The sequence below is a fragment of the Salvelinus namaycush genome, chromosome 28 (genome assembly GCF_016432855.1).
Source record: "Salvelinus namaycush isolate Seneca chromosome 28, SaNama_1.0, whole genome shotgun sequence".
Taxonomy (NCBI): domain Eukaryota; kingdom Metazoa; phylum Chordata; class Actinopteri; order Salmoniformes; family Salmonidae; genus Salvelinus; species Salvelinus namaycush.
This window is the reverse complement of record NC_052334.1, coordinates 32545470-32564119: the sequence shown is the minus strand read 5'-3', so window position 1 is coordinate 32564119 and position 18650 is coordinate 32545470. Positions and strand designations below refer to the sequence as shown.

The window sequence follows — 18650 nt, the reverse complement described above, 5'->3', positions numbered from 1 at the left end:
GGGGTGAGATCTTGCGTGGAGCCCCAGATCGAGGGAGATTATCAGTGGTCTTGTATGTCTTCCATTTCCTAATAATTGCTCCCACAGTTGATTTCCTCAAACCAAGCTGCTTACCTATTGCAGATTCAGTCTTCCCAGCCTGGTGCAGGTCTACAATTTTGTTTCTGGTGTCCTTTGACAGCTCTTTGGTCTTGGCCATAGTGGAGTTTGGAGTGTGACTGTTTGAGGTTGTGGACAGGTGTCTTTTATACTGATAACAAGTTCAAACAGGTGCCATTAATACAGGTAACGAGTGGAGGACAGAGGAGCCTCTTAAATAAGAAGTTACAGGTCTGTGAGAGCCAGAAATCTTGCTTGTTTGTAGGTGACCAAATACTTATTTTCCACCATAATTTGCAAATAAATTCATTAAAAATCCTACAATGTGATTTTCTGGAATTTTTTTTCTCATTTTGTCTGTCATAGTTGAAGTGTACCTATGATGAAAATTACAGGCCTCTCATCTTTTTAAGTGGGAGAACTTGCACAATTGGTGGCTGACTAAATACTTTTTTAGAAGTATTTGAGACACTGCCGATTTTGCAGGTTTTCCTACTTACAAAGCATGTAGAGGTCTGTAATTTTTATCATAGGTACACTTCAACTGTGAGAGACGGAATCTAAAACAAAAATCCAGAAAATCACATTGTATGATTGTTAAGTAATTAATTTGCATTTTATTGCATGACATAAGTATTTGATCACCTACCATACAGTAAGAATTCCGGCTCTCACAGACCTGTTAGTTTTTCTTTAAGAAGCCCTCCTGTTCTCCACTCATTACCTGTATTAACTGCACCTGTTTGAACTCGTTACCTGTATAAAAGACACCTGTCCACACACTCAATCAAACAGACTCCAACCTCTCCACAATGGCCAAGACCAGAGAGCTGTGTAACGACATCAGGGATAAAATTGTAGACCTACACAAGGCTGGGATGGGCTACAGGGCAATAGGCAAGCAGCTTGGTGAGAAGGCAACAACTGTTGGCGCATCTATTAGAAAATGGAAGTAGTTCAAGATGACGGTCAATCACCCTCGGTCTGGGGCTCCATGCAAGATCTCACCTCGTGGGGCATCAATGATCATGAGGAAGGTGAGGGATCAGCCCAGAACTACACGGCAGGACCTGGTCAATGACCTGAAGAGAGCTGGGACCACAGTCTCAAAGAAAACCATTAGTAACACACTACGCCGTCATGGATTAAAATCCTGCAGCGCACGCAAGGTCCCCCTGCTCAAGCCAGCGCATGTCCAGGCCCGTCTGAAGTTTGCCAATGACCATCTGGATGATCCAGAGGAGGAATGGGAGAAGGTGATGTGGTCTGATTAGACCAAAAAGCTCTATTTTTGTCTCAACTCCACTCGCCGTGTTTGGAGGAAGAAGAAGGATGAGTACAACCCCAAGAACACCATCCCAACCGTGAAGCATGGAGGTGGAAACATCATTCTTTGGGGATGCTTTTCTGCAAAGGAGACAGGACGACTGCACCGTATTGAGGGGAGGATGGATGGGGCCATGTATCGCGAGATCTTGGCCAACAACCTCCTTCCCTCAGTAAGAGCATTGAAGATGGGTCGTGGCTGGGTCTTCCAGCATGACAACGACCCGAAACAACACACAGCCAGGGCAACTAAGGAGTGGCTCCGTAAGAAGCATCTCAAGGTCCTGGAGTTGCCTAGCCAGTCTCCAGACCCGAACCCAATAGAAAATCTTTGGAGGGAGCTGAAAGTCCGAAACCTGAAGGTCTGTATGGAGGAGTGGGCCAAAATCCCTGCTGCAGTGTGTGCAAACCTGGTCAAGAACTACAGGAAACGTATGATCTCTGTAATTGCAAACAAAGGTTTCTGTACCAAATATTAAGTTCTGCTTTTCTGATGTATCAAATTCTTATGTCATGCAATAAAATGCAAATGAATTACTTAAAAATCATACAATGTGATTTTTGTTTTAGATTCCGTCTCTCACAGTTGAAGTGTACCTATGATAAAAGTTACAGACCTCTACATGCTTTGTAAGTAGGAAACACTGCCGATTTTGCAGGTTATCAAATACTTGTTCTCCCCACTGTATATATACACACACACACACAAGAAAAAAATTAAACTCTGTACGTAATCAGACACTGGTATCGGTTTCAACAAAAGAAAGAAAAGTTTGCCATATCTTAAAATAAAGTTGTGGATCCACGTAGGGTACATTTAGTTTTCTCCAAAGGGAGACTTTGTAAAATGCTATTGACCCATTGATTGTAAGCTGGTGAGTTTGGGTTTTTCCAGTTGGTCAAAATCAGGTTTCTGGCAATAAGCCCAGCATATGCCAAGGTATTTGATTCCACCTTTACTATTCCAGAACTACCAACAGTTGTCCCAAAGATGGCTATCAGTGGTTCAGGACTTATACACACGTCGCTATAGCCTTTCGGACACAACCAGAACATATGTTTATGAGTTGCAGTGTTATATTGGCATCATTCACATTTGCTGTCAACTTGGTGTCAACAAGTTCTATGTATCACTTCAAAGTGTGTAACAACATGCCTGTTACATATAGAAGGAACTTTGATCCCAACTATCAGTTGAAATTTCGATTCCTAAATCCTCTTACCAAGTTGGTCTCAATGATTGTAGGCATGGAGTGCCAACAATTAATAATTTTGAGTACACAGTTGATAGACATCCTTTTGCAGATGTTGGTTTTACTTTTGACAATATCATCCAAAATGATGTGAGATGGGACCTGTGGGAAATCAATTGGGCTCAAAAAAATGACAATCTCTGGCTGGTAAGTACATAAATAAATAGTTATTTGAAATATTTAATTTATTTAAAATATATTCAAATCAAATTTGATTTGTCACATGTGCCGAATACAATACAGTGAAATGCTTACTTACAAGCCCTTAATCAACAATGCAGTTTAAGCAACAAAAAAAATACAAAAAAAGAAATAAAAGTAACAAATAATTAAAAAACAGCAGTAAAATAACAGTGGTGAGGCTATATACAGGGGGTACCGGTACAGAGTCAATGCGGGGCACCGGTTAGTCGAGGTAATTAAGGTAATATGTACATGTAGGTAGAGTTATTAAAGTGACTATGCATAGATAATAAGAGAGTAGCAGCAGTGTAGAAGAGGGGAGGGGGGGGGCAATGCAAATAGTCTGGATAGCCATTTGATTAGATGTTCAGGAGTTATGGCTTCGGGGTAGAAGCTGTTTAGAAGCCTCTTGAACCTAGACTTGGTGATCGGGTGCCACTTGCCATGCGGTAGCAGAGAGAACAGTCTATTACTAGGGTGGCTGGAGTCTTTGACTATTTTTAGGGCCTTCCTCTGACACCGCCTGGTATAGAGGTCCAGGATGGCAGGAAGCTTGGCCCCAGTGATGTACTGGGCCGTATGCACTACCCTCTGTAGCGCCTTGCGATCGGAGGCCGAGCAGTTGCCAAACCAGGCAGTGATGCAACCAGTCAGGATGCTGAAAAGGTAGTGTGGAGTGCAATAGAGATTGCCTCATCTGTTGGGGCGGTATGCAAATTGGAGTGGGTCTAGGGTTTCTGGAACAATGGTGTTGATGTGAGCCATGACCAACCTTTCGAAGCACTGCATTGCTATAGATGTGAGTGCTATGGGTTGGTAGTCATTTAGGCAGGTTACCTTAGTGTTCTTGGGCAGAGGGACTATGGTGGTCTGCTTGAAACATGTTGGTATTACAGACTCTGACAGGGAGAGGTTGAAAATGTCAGTGAAGACACTTGCCAGTTGGTCAGCGCATGCTCGCAGTACACGTCCTGGTAATCCATCTGGCCCTGTGCCTTTGTGAATGTTGACCTGTTTAAATTATGCAAATGCAGTGGTGTAAAGTACTTAAGTAAAAATATTTTTAAGTACTACTTAAGTAGTTTTTGGGGGTATCTGTACTTGACTTTACTATTTATATTCATGGCAACTTTTATTTCACTACATTCCAAAAGAAGATTATGTACTTTTTACTCCATTTTCCCTGATAACCAAAAGTACTTGTTACATTTTGACAGGAAAATTATCAAATTCACACATTTATCAAGACAACAGTCCTGGTCCTCCCTACTGCCTCTGATCTGGCGGACTCACTAAATACAAATGCTTTGTTTGTAAATTATGTCTGAGTGTTGGAGTCAGCTATCCCTGGCTATCCGTAAAAAAAATATATAAATGAATGGTGCTGTTTGGTTTACTTAATATAAGGTGAAATTATTTATACTTGTACTTAAGTATCAAAAGTCTAAGTAAATTTCAGCAATTACATTTAATTGAGTACTTTTCCCACCACTGTGCAAAAGTAACACCTTTGTAGAGGTCATAGTAATTTCACATCATTTTGTCTCCATATATCATTTTGTCTGCAGGGGATGGTGGAAATAGATGGTTACAAACTAAAGGGGAGTAGGGAAGAATCTCTCTAAGTTCAGCCTTACATGCTGACTACACCGGGCACGTGGATGGTGATTTTTGTCCATCCACACTAGTTGCGATCAGGACACGCAGGCTGTAATATCAAAATGAACTCTGAACCAACTATACTGAACAAAAATATAAATGCAACGTGCAACAATTTCAAAGATCATATGAGGAAATATTTTCATTAGCCCCTAATCTATGGATTTCACGACTGGGAATACAGATATGCATCTGTTGGTCACATATACCTTTAAAAAGATGGGCCTCAGGATCTCGTCACGGTATTTCTGTGCATTCAAATTGCTATAGATTAAAATGCAGTTATGTTTGTTGTCTGTAGCTTCTGCCTGCCCATACCACGCAATGCGGCCGATGAGGTCAGCATGTTAGGTTATTCAATATCTTCAGAATTTGTCTGACCAGGTAATTCTTTCCAAAGGCAGTTGCAAGGGGAGAGCATACGATAGCTCTTAACGATGTGGCCATACAGCATTTGGATTCTACGATTGCCCACTCTGGAGTTAGAGTCATGAGGATGAATCCAAAACATATTACAAATGTTTGCAGCCCCATAATATTTCTGAAAATGAAGGAGCCCCAAACCCCCTAGTTCTTTTGGTTTTTGCAGTATGGCTTTACGGATTCGTGGCTTTTTATTATTCCATATAAACTCTGAGCTCATTGTGTCCAGCATCTTTAAAAATAGTTTTGGGTATAGCAATTGGGATACACCGGAAAAATGTAGGAATTTCAGTTGGACGTTCATTTTTATAAAATGTATTCGACCCATAACTGATATTGGTAGGGTTGACCATTCTATCAGGTCTTTCTTAGTCATTTCCAATTGCCGCATGAGCTTTTCCTTTAGGCATGACGAGGTTGGCTTAACGGTAATTCCTAAGCATCTAAAATGATCTGTAACGATTTTAAATGGGACATTTAAGAGTAGTATTAGACAGTAGTCTTTGTAATTGGGTACAGTTAACTTTTGCTTTAATTTAGTATGTATCCTGAGAGAGTAAAAATGTTAAGGACCAGTGGAATGGAAGCAACCGGTTCTGAAATGTATAAAAGCAAGTCTTCTGCACATACACTGCCTGTTTTGTCCTCTCTTTTCACTCCACTAATATTTATTGGCCCGGATTGAGATGGCCAGAGGTTCTATCGCAATGGCAAATAGGAGCCCCAAAAGTGGGCACACTAGCCTAGTTCCACATTTTAGTGAGGGAATATTGTGATTTGTGGCCATTCATTCTTACTGAAGCACATGGTAAAGCGTACAATACTTTTACCAAAGGAAATGAAATTGCAGCCAAATCCACATTTTCATAACGTTGCAAAGCGGTAATTCCATTTGTTGTTGTTGTATAAGTCAGATGGGAACCCGTCAGGTCCAGGTGACTTATTAGTTTGCATTGATTTAATAGCTTTTTTTTTCATTGACACTTAGCTCTTTGACAAGTGTCTCTCTATCTCGAGAATCAAGAGTGTGTAATGAGAGTTTTAAAAAAATAATTAAAAAAATGATTCAATTAAGGGAGTGTTTCCAATAGATTCTGATATAAATTAAAATATGTTTTTGAACACTCGGTTTATTTCATTGTCACAGGTGGCCATACCATTACTGTCATTTATTTGTGCAATTGTATGCGATGCGGCAGATCGATGTAGTTGTTGAGCTAGTATTTCACTGGCTTTTTCTACCTGATTCGTAATGTTAATGGGTCTTTCTATAAGTAATGGGGACATTGTGAGACATTGGGGTCAATGTTTCAAAATGTTTTGAAACAATAAGTGATATATATATACAGTGGGGCAAAAGTATTTAGTCAGCCACCAATTGTGCAAGTTCTCCCACTTAAAAAGATGAGAGAGGCCTGTAATTTTCATCATAGGTACACTTCAACTATGACAGACAAAATGAGAAAAAAAAATCCAGAAAATCACATTGTAGGATTTTTAATGAATTTATTTGCAAATTATGGTGGAAAATAAGTATTTGGTCACCTACAAACAAGCAAGATTTCTGGCTCTCACAGACCTGTAACTTCTTATTTAAGAGGCTCCTCTGTCCTCCACTCGTTACCTGTATTAATGGCACCTGTTTGAACTTGTTATCAGTTTAAAAGACACCTGTCCACAACCTCAAACAGTCACACTCCAAACTCCACTATGGCCAAGACCAAAGAGCTGTCAAAGGACACCAGAAACAAAATTGTAGACCTGCACCAGGCTGGGAAGACTGAATCTGCAATAGGTAAGCAGCTTGGTTTGAGGAAATCAACTGTGGGAGCAATTATTAGGAAATGGAAGACATACAAGACCACTGATAATCTCCCTCGATCTGGGGCTCCACGCAAGATCTCACCCCGTGGAGTCAAAATGATCACAAGAACGGTGAGCAAAAATCCCAGAACCACACGGGGGGACCTAGTGAATGACCTGCAGAGAGCTGGGACCAAAGTAACAAAGCCTACCATCAGTAACACACTACGCCGCCAGGGACTCAAATCCTGCAGTGCCAGACGTGTCCCCCTGCTTAAGCCAGTACATGTCCAGGCCCGTCTGAAGTTTGCTAGAGAGCATTTGGATGATCCAGAAGAAGATTGGGAGAATGTCATATGGTCAGATGAAATCAAAATATAAAACTTTTTGGTAAAAACTCAACTCGTTGTGTTTGGAGGACAAAGAATGCTGAGTTGCATCCAAAGAACACCATACCTACTGTGAAACATCATGCTTTGGGGCTGTTTTTCTGCAAAGGGACCAGGACGACTGATCCGTGTAAAGGAAAGAATGAATGGGGCAATGTATCGTGAGATTTTGAGTGAAAACCTTCCATCAGCAAGGGCATTGAAGATGAAACGTGGCTGGGTCTTTCAGCATGACAATGATCCCAAACACACCGCCCGGGCAACGAAGGAGTGGCTTCGTAAGAAGCATTTCAAGGTCCTGGAGTGGCCTAGCCAGTCTCCAGATCTCAACCCCATAGAAAATCTTTGGAGGGAGTTGAAAGTCCGTGTTGCCCAGCAACAGCCCCAAAACATCACTGCTCTAGAGGAGATCTGCATGGAGGAATGGGCCAAAATACCAGCAACAGTGTGTGAAAACCGTGTGAAGACTTACAGAACACGTTTGACCTCTGTCATTGCCAACAAAGGGTATATAACAAAGTATTGAGAAACTTTTGTTATTGACCAAATACTTATTTTCCACCATAATTTGCAAATAAATTCATAAAAAATCCTACAATGTGATTTTCTGGATTTTTTTTCTTATTTTGTCTGTCATAGTTGAAGTATACCTATGATGAAAATTACAGGCCTCATCTTTTTAAGTGGGAGAACTTACACAATTGGTGGCTGACTAAATACTTTTTTGCCCCACTGTGTGTGTATATATATATATATATATATATACAAATTAACCCATAACTCCACCCTAAACAACAACATAAGTCTAGGACTATACATCCTTTAAGCAGGACTCATCTACTGTATCTAGCAGAAGAAGTATTTATAGGCCACTAGTTGGTCCACATATTATTACTTCAGTAATCATTGACAAACATTTATGTATCTTTTCCTGATCACCTGTTTTTTTTCAGGGTCTTCAGCAGCTGTCCATGCGGACTATCTCCAGTAGTGCCCGCAGACAGGTGGACAACATGGTCAAAGAGAAGCAGAAGCTGTTCCAGGTAAGGCCTGGGTCGAGGCAAACGGGTGACGATGCAGCTGATGGTTCCCCTGAAGAGCAGTAGAAATGTGGAACTGAACACCTGTCTACCGAAGCTGAAATACTGTTTTTAAAAGTTAACAATTCTATCCTGGTTTAGTTTTATTTACCTAATTTGACAGTCAATGTGTGTTGAATCTTGTTTGACCAGTAATGGTACAGTAATGTTAAGGTTAAAGTTTGCACTTTATTCCCAGGTTCTGGAAACAGAATCTTATTTCCCCCCTTTGTAGCCTGAAAGATAAGTATGTGTTTGCTCATAGGGTTCACTCATAGTTTGGGCTGGACTAACACATTTTTGCATGCAGTATGATACGTTAACAGGCATCAGTCAACGCAAAATCAGACTTATGATATCCAATGCTTTGCTGATTCTTGTCTAACCTCTATGGTGTCCACAGCTGGCACTCACACTGCCTTAAAAATCATAGAGCTAAAGCAATGACTGCTTCTCGGCAATTTGTTGTTGAAATGCATTTTAGCCTAAGAAATTCCTGACCCTTTTAAGGGCACATGTTTATGATATGTGTTTCCGTTTGTATTAGGTTCAGCTATAACATCTCCCAAGCAGCACTTCGCTCTCCAAGAAGTAGCCTTGTTAAAACCATTTTAGTTGTTTTAATTGGGGTTATACAGTGTCTTTCGAAAGTATTCACCCCCCTTAGCATTTTTCCTATTTTGTTGCTTTACAACCTGGAATTAAAATACATTTTTTGGGGGGGGTTGTATAATTTTATTTACACAACAAAATAAAATAATTATATTCCCCACCGTCATTTTTTTATATTTTTTATCTTTGACCATCATACTATTTGTAGTCTTGCCTGATGTCTACTTTTATTTTAATTAGCATTTTCAAATCTGATGGTAAATAGATTTTGAAGATGCTAAATATTTTTTCTGAAACAAACAAGGAATAAGACAAAACTATTCACCCCCCCCCCCCCCCAAAGTTAATACTTTGTAGAGCCACCTTTTGCAGCAATTACAGCTACAAGTCTCTTGGGGTATGTCTCTATAAGCTTGGCACATCTAGCCACTGGGATTTTTGCCCATTCTTCAAGGCAAAACTACTCCAGCTCCTTCAAGTTGGATGGGTTCCTGTTGGTGTATAGTAATCTTTGAGTCGTACCACAGATTCTCAATTGGATTGAGGTCTGGGCCATTCCAAGACATTTAAATGTTTCCCCTTAAACCACTCGAGTGTTGCTTCAGCAGTATGCTTAGGGTCATCATCCTGCTGGAAGGTGAACTTCTGTCCCAGTCTCAAATCTCTGGAAGACTGAAACAGGTTTCCCTCAGGAATCTCCCTGTATTTAGCACCATCCATAATTTCTTAAATTCTGGCCAGTGTCCCTGCTGATGGAAAAACATCCCCACAGCATGATGCTGCCACCATCATGCTTCACTGTGGGGATGGTGTTCTCGGGGTGATGAGGTGTTGGGTTTGCGCCAGACTTAGCGTTTTCCTTGATGGCCAAAAAGCTCAATTTTAGTCTCATCTGACCTTCTTCCATATGTTTGGGGAGTCTCACACATTCCTTTTGGCAAACACCAAACGTGTTTGCTTATTTTGTTCTTTAAGCAATGACTTTTCTGACCACTCTTCCGTAAAGCACAGCTCTGTGGAGTGCATGGCTTAAAGTGGTCTTATGGACAGATATTCCAATCTCCGCTGTGGAGCTTTGCAGCTCTTTGATCTCTTTGTTGCCTCTCTGGTTAATGGCCTCCTTGCCTGGTCCGTGAGTTTTGGTGGGCAGGTTTGTTGTGGTATCAAATCAAAGTGTATTTGTCACGTGCGCCGAATAGAACATGTGTAGACCTTACAGTGAAATGCTTACTTACCTTTTTTGCACTATTGGTTAGAGCCTGTATTAGGTGAACAATAAGTAAGTAAAGAAATAAAACAACAGTAAAAAGACAGGCTATATTCAGTAGCAAGGCTATAAAAAGTAGCGAGGTTACATACAGACACCGGTTAGTCAGGCTGATTGAGGTAGTATGTACATGTAGATATGGTTAAAGTGGCTATGCATATCTGATGAACAGAGAGTAGCAGTAGCGTAAAATAGGGGTTGGGGCGGCACACAATGCAAATAGTCCGGGTAGCCATTTGATTACCTGTTCAGGAGTCTTATGGCTTGTGGGTAAAAACTGTTGAGAAGCCTTTTTGTCCTAGACTTGGTACTCCAGTACTGCTTGCCATGCGGTAGTAGAGAGAACACTCTATGACTGAGGTAGCTGGGGTCTTTGACAATTTTTAGGGCCTTCCTCTGACACGCCTGGTGTAGAGGTCCTGGATGGCAGGCAGCTTAGCCCCAGTGATGTACTGGGCCGTACACACTACCCTCTGTAGTGCCTTGCGGTCAGAGGCCAAGCAATTGCCGTACCAGGCAGTGATGCAACCAGTCAGGATGCTCTCGATGTTGCAGCTGTAGAACCTTTTGAGGATCTCAGGAACCATGCCAAATCTTTAGTGCCCTGAGGGGGAATAGGCTTTGTCATGCCCTCTTCACGACTGTCTTGGTGTGTTTGGACCATTCTAGTTTGTTGTGGACGCCAAGGAACTTGAAGCTCTCAACCTGCTACACTAGAGCCCCGTCGCTGAGAATGGGGGCGTGCTCGGTCTTCCTTTTCCTGTAGTCCACAATCATCTCCTTTGTCTTGATTATGGTGAGGGATAGGTTGTTATTCTGGCACCACCCCACCAGGTCTCTGACCTCCTCCCTATAGGCTGTCTCGTCGCTCTCAGTGATCAGGCCTACCAATGTTGTGTCATCTGCAATCTTAATGATGGTGTTGGAGTCGTGCCTGGCCATGCAGTCATGGGTGAACAGGGAGTACAAGAGCGGACTGAGCACGCACCCCTGGGGAGCTCTAGTGTTGAGGATCAGCGTGGCAGATGTGTTGCTACCTACCCTCACCACGTGGGGGCGGCCCGTCAGGAAGTCCAGGATCAAGTTGCAGAGGGAGGTGTTTAGTCCCAGGATCCTTAGCTTAGTGATGAGCTTTGGGGGTGCTATGGTGTTGAACGCTGAGCTGTAGTGAATGAATAGCATTCTCACGTAGGTGTTCCTTTTGTCCAGGTGAGAAAGGGCAGTGTGGAGTGCAGTTGAGATTGCATCATCTGTGGATCTGTTTGGGCGGTATGCAAATTGGAGTGGGTCTAGGGTTTCTGGGATAATGGTGTTGATGTGAGCCATTACCAACCTTTCAAAGCACTTCATGGCTACGGACGTGAGTGCTACGGGTCTGTAGTCATTTAGGCAGGTTGCCTTTGTGTTCTTGGGCACAGGGACTATGGTGGTCTGCTTGAAACATGTTGGAATTACAGACTCAATCAGGGACATGTTGAAATTGTCAGTGAAGACACCTGCCAGTTGGTCAGCACATGCTCACAGTACACGTCCTGGTAATCCGTCTGGCCCCGCAGCCGTATGTATGTTGACCTGTTTAAAGGTCTTACTCACGTCAGCTACGGAGAGTGTGATCACACAGTCGTCCGGAACAGCTGATGCTCTCATGAATGCCTCAGTGTTGCTTGCCTCGAAGCGAGCATAGAAGTGATTAGCTCATCTGGTAGGCTCGTTTCACTGGGCAGCTCGCGGCTGTGCTTCCCTTTGATGTCTGTAATAGTTTGCAAGCCCTGCCACATAAGACGAGCGTCGGAGGCGGTGTAGTATGATTCAATCTTAGCCCTGTATTGACGCTTTGCCTGTTTGATGGTTCGTCGCAGGGCATAGCAGGATTTCTTGTAAGCTTCCGGGTTAGAGTCCTGCACCTTGAAAGCGGCAGCTCTACCCTTTAGCTCAGGTCGAATGTTGCCTGTAATCCATGACTTCTGGTTGGGGTATGTACGTACAGTCACTGTGAGGACAACGTCCTCGATGCACTTATTGATAAAGCCAGTGACTGATGTGGTGTACTCCTCAATGCCATCGGAAGAATCCCGGAACATGTTCCAGTCTGTGATAGCAAAACAGTCCTGTAGTTTAGCATCTGCTTCATCTGACAACTTTTTTATAGACCAAGCCACTGGTGCTTCCTGCTTTAATGTTTGGTTGCAAGCAGGAATCAGGAGGATAGAGTTGTGGTCGGATTTACCAAACGGAGGGCGAGGGAGAGCTTTGTACACGTCTCTGTGTGTGGAGTACAGGTGATCTATAATTTTTTTCCCCTCTGGTTGCACATTTAACATGTTGATAGAAATTTGGTAGAACTGATATGTTTCCTTTGCTTATTTCCTTATACAGCTGACTGAGTGCGGTCTTAGTGCCAGCATCTGTCTGCGGTGGTAAGTAAGCAGCTATAAAATGTGTAGCTGAAAACTCTCTAGGCAAGTAGTGTGGCCTGCAATTTATCACAATATTCTCTACTTCAGGCGAGCAAAATCTAGAGACTTCCTTAGATTTCGTGCACCAGCTGTTGTTTACAAATATGCACAGACCACCCCCCCTCGTCTGTTCTATCTTCCCTGTGCAGCGTATATCCCGCTAGCTGAATATCCATGTCGTCATTCAGCCACGATTCCGTGAAACATAGGATATTACAGTTTTTGATGTCCCGTTGGTAGGATATTCGTGATCGTACCTCGTCTAATTTATTGTCCAATGATTGCACGTTGGCGAGTAGTATTGACGGTAGCGGCAGCTTTCCCTCTCGCCTTCTCCGGGTTCTGACCAGGCATCCGGCTCTTTGTCCTCTGTATCTGCATCCTCTTGCAAATAACGGGGATGTCGGGCCTGTGGGGTGATTGGAGAATGTCTTGTGTGTCCTCCTTGTTGTAGAAAAAATCTTCATCTAATCCGAGGTGAGTGATCGCTGTCCTGATATCCAGAAGCTCAGTCTAATCCGAGGTGAGTGATCGCTGTCCTGATATCCAGAAGCTCAGTCTAATCCGAGGTGAGTGATCGCTGTCCTGATATCCAGAAGCTCAGTCTAATCCGAGGTGAGTGATCGCTGTCCTGATATCCAGAAGCTCAGTCTAATCCGAGGTGAGTGATCGCTGTCCTGATATCCAGAAGCTCAGTCTAATCCGAGGTGAGTGATCGCTGTCCTGATATCCAGAAGCTCAGTCTAATCCGAGGTGAGTGATCGCTGTCCTGATATCCAGAAGCTCAGTCTAATCCGAGGTGAGTGATCGCTGTCCTGATATCCAGAAGCTCAGTCTAATCCGAGGTGAGTGATCGCTGTCCTGATATCCAGAAGCTCAGTCTAATCCGAGGTGAGTGATCGCTGTCCTGATATCCAGAAGCTCAGTCTAATCCGAGGTGAGTGATCGCTGTCCTGATATCCAGAAGCTCAGTCTAATCCGAGGTGAGTGATCGCTGTCCTGATATCCAGAAGCTCAGTCTAATCCGAGGTGAGTGATCGCTGTCCTGATATCCAGAAGCTCAGTCTAATCCGAGGTGAGTGATCGCTGTCCTGATATCCAGAAGCTCAGTCTAATCCGAGGTGAGTGATCGCTGTCCTGATATCCAGAAGCTCAGTCTAATCCGAGGTGAGTGATCGCTGTCCTGATATCCAGAAGCTCAGTCTAATCCGAGGTGAGTGATCGCTGTCCTGATATCCAGAAGCTCAGTCTAATCCGAGGTGAGTGATCGCTGTCCTGATATCCAGAAGCTCTTTTTTGCCGTAAGATACAGTTGCAGAAACATTATATACAAAATAAGTTACAAATAACGCGAAAACCCCCCACATAATAGCACAATTGGTTTTGTTCGCCCGTAAAACTGCTGCCATTTCTTCCGGCGTCATTTTACTGCCACTACCAACTAGAGGTCGACCGATTATGATTTTTCAATGCCGATACCGATTATTGGAGGACAAAAAAAGCTGATACCGATTAATCGGTCGATTTATTTAAAAAAAAATATATATATATGTATATATATATCATACACACACACACACATTTTTGTAATTATGACAATTGCTACAATACTGAATGAACAATGAACACTTTTATTTTAACTTAATATAATACATAAATACACACACGCACACAGCTCTGAAGTGACAATGATACTGAAGAGTCTGCTTAGGAGACAAATACTCTCAACTGTTTGAATAAAAATAGAGTTTAAGTTACCTGTGATGAATGTTGAAAACAAAAACCTTAATTTCTATATGCAGGAAATCCTATTTTAATAATGGGCATGGTAAGAATTGACAACCAAAGTGCGAGTCATAATTCCCATGACACCTAGCAAAATCTGAAAAGCGGTTCCTTCATTTATTCCATAGGATATTTTTAGATTCACTTAAAATAAGGTCTGTGTTTCGTGTAGGCTTACATCACCGTGCCAATTTTATAACTGTGTAGATATCCATAGGACAAGGTAACTCTGATCAATATTGGCTAAATATAAGCGAAGATAAAAAAAATTGTAGAGTGGATTTATGAAAATATGTTGACAAACGTTACCTTATCCTAGTGAGATTTACACGGGTATCAAAACGTCGAGGCGGTTTAAGTCTGCACGAAACACAGACCTTATTTGAAGTAGATGAAGACATTCTCTATGGAAGACATGAACGGTAAAATAACGAAGGAACCCCTTTCAAATTCAGCCGCAAGTTATTACAGGAATTATAACGCGTCGACTATTTCTCTCTAAACCATATAGCTTTGACTAATCCGGAAACTATCACCTCGAAAACAAAACGTTTATTCCGTTCTGTATTTTATCTAACGGGTGGCATCCATGAGTCTAAATATTCCTGTTACATTGCACAACCTTCAATGTTGTCATAATTACGTAAAGTTCTGGCAAATTAGAAAAAAAAAGATTCGGCAAATCGGCGCCCAAAAATACCGATTTCCAATTGTTATGAAAACTTGAAATCGGCCCCGATTTAATTGGTCGACCTCTACTACCAACAGACCTGTACTCAGGTGCCATATTCTTTCAATGTTTTTAATAATGGATTTAATGGTGCTCCGTGGGATGTTCAAAGTTTCAGATATTTTTTTTATAACCCAACCCTGATCTGTTCTTCTCCACAACTTTGTTCCTGACCTGTTTGGAGAGCTCCTTGGTCTTCATGGTGCCGCTTGCTTGGTGGTGTTGCAATCTCTGGGGCCTTTCAGAACAGTTGTTCTGTAATATACTGCGATCATGTGACACTTAAAGTCCACCTGTGTGCAATCTATTTGACTAATTATGTGACTTCTGAAGGTAATTGGTTGCACCAGATCTTATTTAGGGGCTTCATAGCAAAGGTGAATACAGACGCACGCACCACTTTTCTGTTTTTTATTTTTTGAAACAGGTTATTTGTTTCACTTCATTTCACATGAAATCCAAATAAAAATCCATTTAAATTTCAAGTTGTAATGCAACAAAATAGGAAAAACGCCAAGGGGGATGAATACTTTTTCAAGTCTCACTGAATATTTGGGGCTTTGCCAGGTCTAATTATAGTGCCGTGCTGATGAATGAAATGCATCAACCAACATATTCAGGTGGTGCCATTTAAAATACTACTGCCACCACCAGCAGACCTGTACCCAGGCAGAATCATTTAGCTTTTGGTTCATTTGTTGCCCTAAAGGGCTTGTCAGTATTCTGAATGCCGGATGATAATTTCCTCTTTGTGCAGGCAGATAACGGGATTCCAGTCCATCTGAAGGGAGGAGCCAAGGATGCTATTCTGTACAGGCTAACAATGGCCCTTACAGTCTTTGGTAAGTGCATTAACCTGAAATTGGGTATGTGAAATTGTACAGCCCTGATATAACCCTCCTTGATTGTAAGTGTTAATGGCATCTTTACGGCAGTTGATCAAGTAATCTTGACTGGAGTCATGTCTAACCACAAACAGTGGAGTCCAATGCCAGTTTCACACACATTTCTTGCTTTGCCTGTTATTTTCAAAATCTTTCCTATCTCTTCACAGGAAGTGGATTTGTCGTGTATGAACTCCTCAATGCAGCAATGCCCAAGAAGGCATGAGTGCCCTTGTCCATGTCCATCTCTACATTAATGCTCTCTGTTGTGCAGATGTATGATCTGGGAGATTATTTGTCCTGTCAGTAATGCCAATATGTTTCATGCCTGGGATCAATATTTATTGATTGTACAATTAATGTACCATAGATAATAAAACAACTACAATACAAAGTCATATCCATGTGTATGTCTTCATTTTAAAATCTAAATTAATCTGATGTTGTCATAAACAGAGAGCTTAAAATAAAAATATATAAAGCTTTGTATATGACAATAACGTTTTTAGCTGTGATTGTGCACATGAACCAATAAATTAACCGTTATATTGGATTAAAAACCCCTGGGCCTATAGCCTAGTGGTCACTACTGCACGTGGATGACTTTCAATGTGCTGTCCTATATGTATGTCCTGCTTTTAAACACTAGAGGGCCTCACTGACCAAGAAATGAGTGACATAATCTAGATTTGGTTTTAGGAAACTGGACTGACCATTTCTACTCCACGAAGATCCATTCAAAACGTTTACAATGAAAGGCAACACTGCCTCAATAATACCCAAACTATTCAAGGCTGTTCACATGGCCTACCTGACCTGTAATTACTTAATCAAGCGAAATGGTACTAAATAAGTAATATATTTTATTGTTTGTAATTTTCCTTAAATGTAGGACTGTTAGTGTGTTTTAACATTGGTGGCTCAACTTGGTTTACTACAATTTTCAATGCGTAAAAGTTGCCTGAGTGAGCGCATCTCGAGATCCACAAGAAAATCCACAAACGGATCTTTGGATGGTAAATTCAACAGATTTTTATTGATTGAACAAATACTTAAAATGAAATATAAAAAATATAGTTGACACCTATTTGACCATTATTTATTTATATATACACTAACGTTCAAAAGTTTGGGGTCACTTAGAAATGTCCTTGTTTTTGAAAGAAGAGCAAATTTTATTCAATTTTAAAATAACATCAAATTGATCAGAAATACAATGTAGACATTGTTAATGTTGTAAATGACTATTGTAGCTGGAAACAGCAGATTTTTAAAAATGGAATATCTACATAGGCGTACAGAGGCCCATTATCAGCAACCATCACTCCTGTGTTCCAATGACACGTTAGCTAATCCAAGTTAGAAAACCCTTTTGCAATTATGTTATTATGAAAACTGTTGTTCTGGTTAAAGAAGCAATGAAACTGGTCTTCTTTAGACTAGTTGAGTATCTGGAGCATCAGCATTTGTGGGTTCGATTACAGGCTCAAAATGGCCAGAAACAAATTACTTTCTTCTGAAACTCGGCAGTCTATTTTTGTTCTAAGAAATTATGGCTATTCCGTGCAATAAATTGCCAAGAAACTGAGGATCTCGTACAATGCTGTGTACTACTCCCTTCACAGAACAGTGCAAACTGGCTCTAACCAGAATAGAAAGAGGAGTGGGAGGCCCCGGTGCGCAACTGAGCAAGAGGACAAGTACATTAGTGTCTAGTTTGATAAACAGACACCTCACAAGTCCTCAACTGGCAGCTTCATTCAATAGTACCTGCAAAATACCAGTCTCAACGTCAACAGTGAAGAGGTGACTCCGGGATGCTGGCCTTCTAGGCAGAGTTGCAAAGAAAAGGCCTGATCTCAGACTGGCCAATAAAATGAAAAGATTAAGATGGGCAAAATAACAGACGCAGGACAGAGGAACTCTGCCTAGAAGGCCAGCATCCCGGAGTCGCCTATTCACTGTTGATAGTCCCACTAAGCGCAAACCAGATGGGATGGCATATCGCCGCAGAATGAAAAGCACCATCACACCTCCTCCATGCTTCACGGTAGGAACCACACATGCGGAGATCATCCGTTCACCTACTCTGCATCTCACAAAGACACTGCGGTTGGAACCAAAAATCTCAAATTTAGACTTGTCAGATCAAAGGACAGATGTCCACCGGTCTAATTTCCATTGCTCGTGTTTCTTGGCCCAAGCAAGTCTTTTCTTCTTATTGGTGTCCTTTAGTAGCAGTTTCTTTGCAGCAATTCGACCATGAAGGCCTGATTCACGCAGTCTCTGAACAGTTGATGTCCGTTACTTGAACTCTGTGAAGCATTTATTTGGTCTGCAATTTTCTGAGGCTGGTAACACTAATGAACGTATCCTCTGCAGTAGAGGTAACTCTGGGTCTTCCTTTCCTGTGGTGGTCCTCATGAGAGCCAGTTTCATCATAGCGCTTGATGGTTTTTGCGACTGCACTTGAAGAAACTTTCAAAGGTCTTAAAGTAGTGATGGACTGTCATTTCTCTTGCTTATTCAAATCAAATCAAATTTTATTTGTCACATACACATGGTTAGCAGATGTTAATGCGAGTGTAGCGAAATGCTTGTGCTTCTAGTTCCGACAATGCAGTAATAACCAACAAGTAACAACCAACAAATAACAAGTTATTTGAGCTGGTCTTGCCATAATATGGACTTGGTCTTTTACA

At 41.7% G+C, this 18650-nt stretch overlaps 1 protein-coding gene across 1 annotated transcript in view; it reads left to right on the top strand.

The window, feature by feature from the left end:
• The window catches only part of LOC120023430 (cytochrome c oxidase subunit 7A2, mitochondrial-like), a 33219-nt gene extending 16873 nt beyond the window's left edge, over nucleotides 1–16346 (top strand). The window contains exons 2-4 of the mRNA XM_038967447.1: nucleotides 8089–8178; nucleotides 15822–15906; nucleotides 16119–16346. Of these exons, the coding sequence (XP_038823375.1) occupies nucleotides 8089–8178; nucleotides 15822–15906; nucleotides 16119–16174 (231 nt within the window). The 3' untranslated portion in view covers nucleotides 16175–16346. The remainder of the gene's footprint in view (nucleotides 1–8088; nucleotides 8179–15821; nucleotides 15907–16118) is intronic.
• Nucleotides 16347–18650: the final 2304 nt, after the last annotated feature.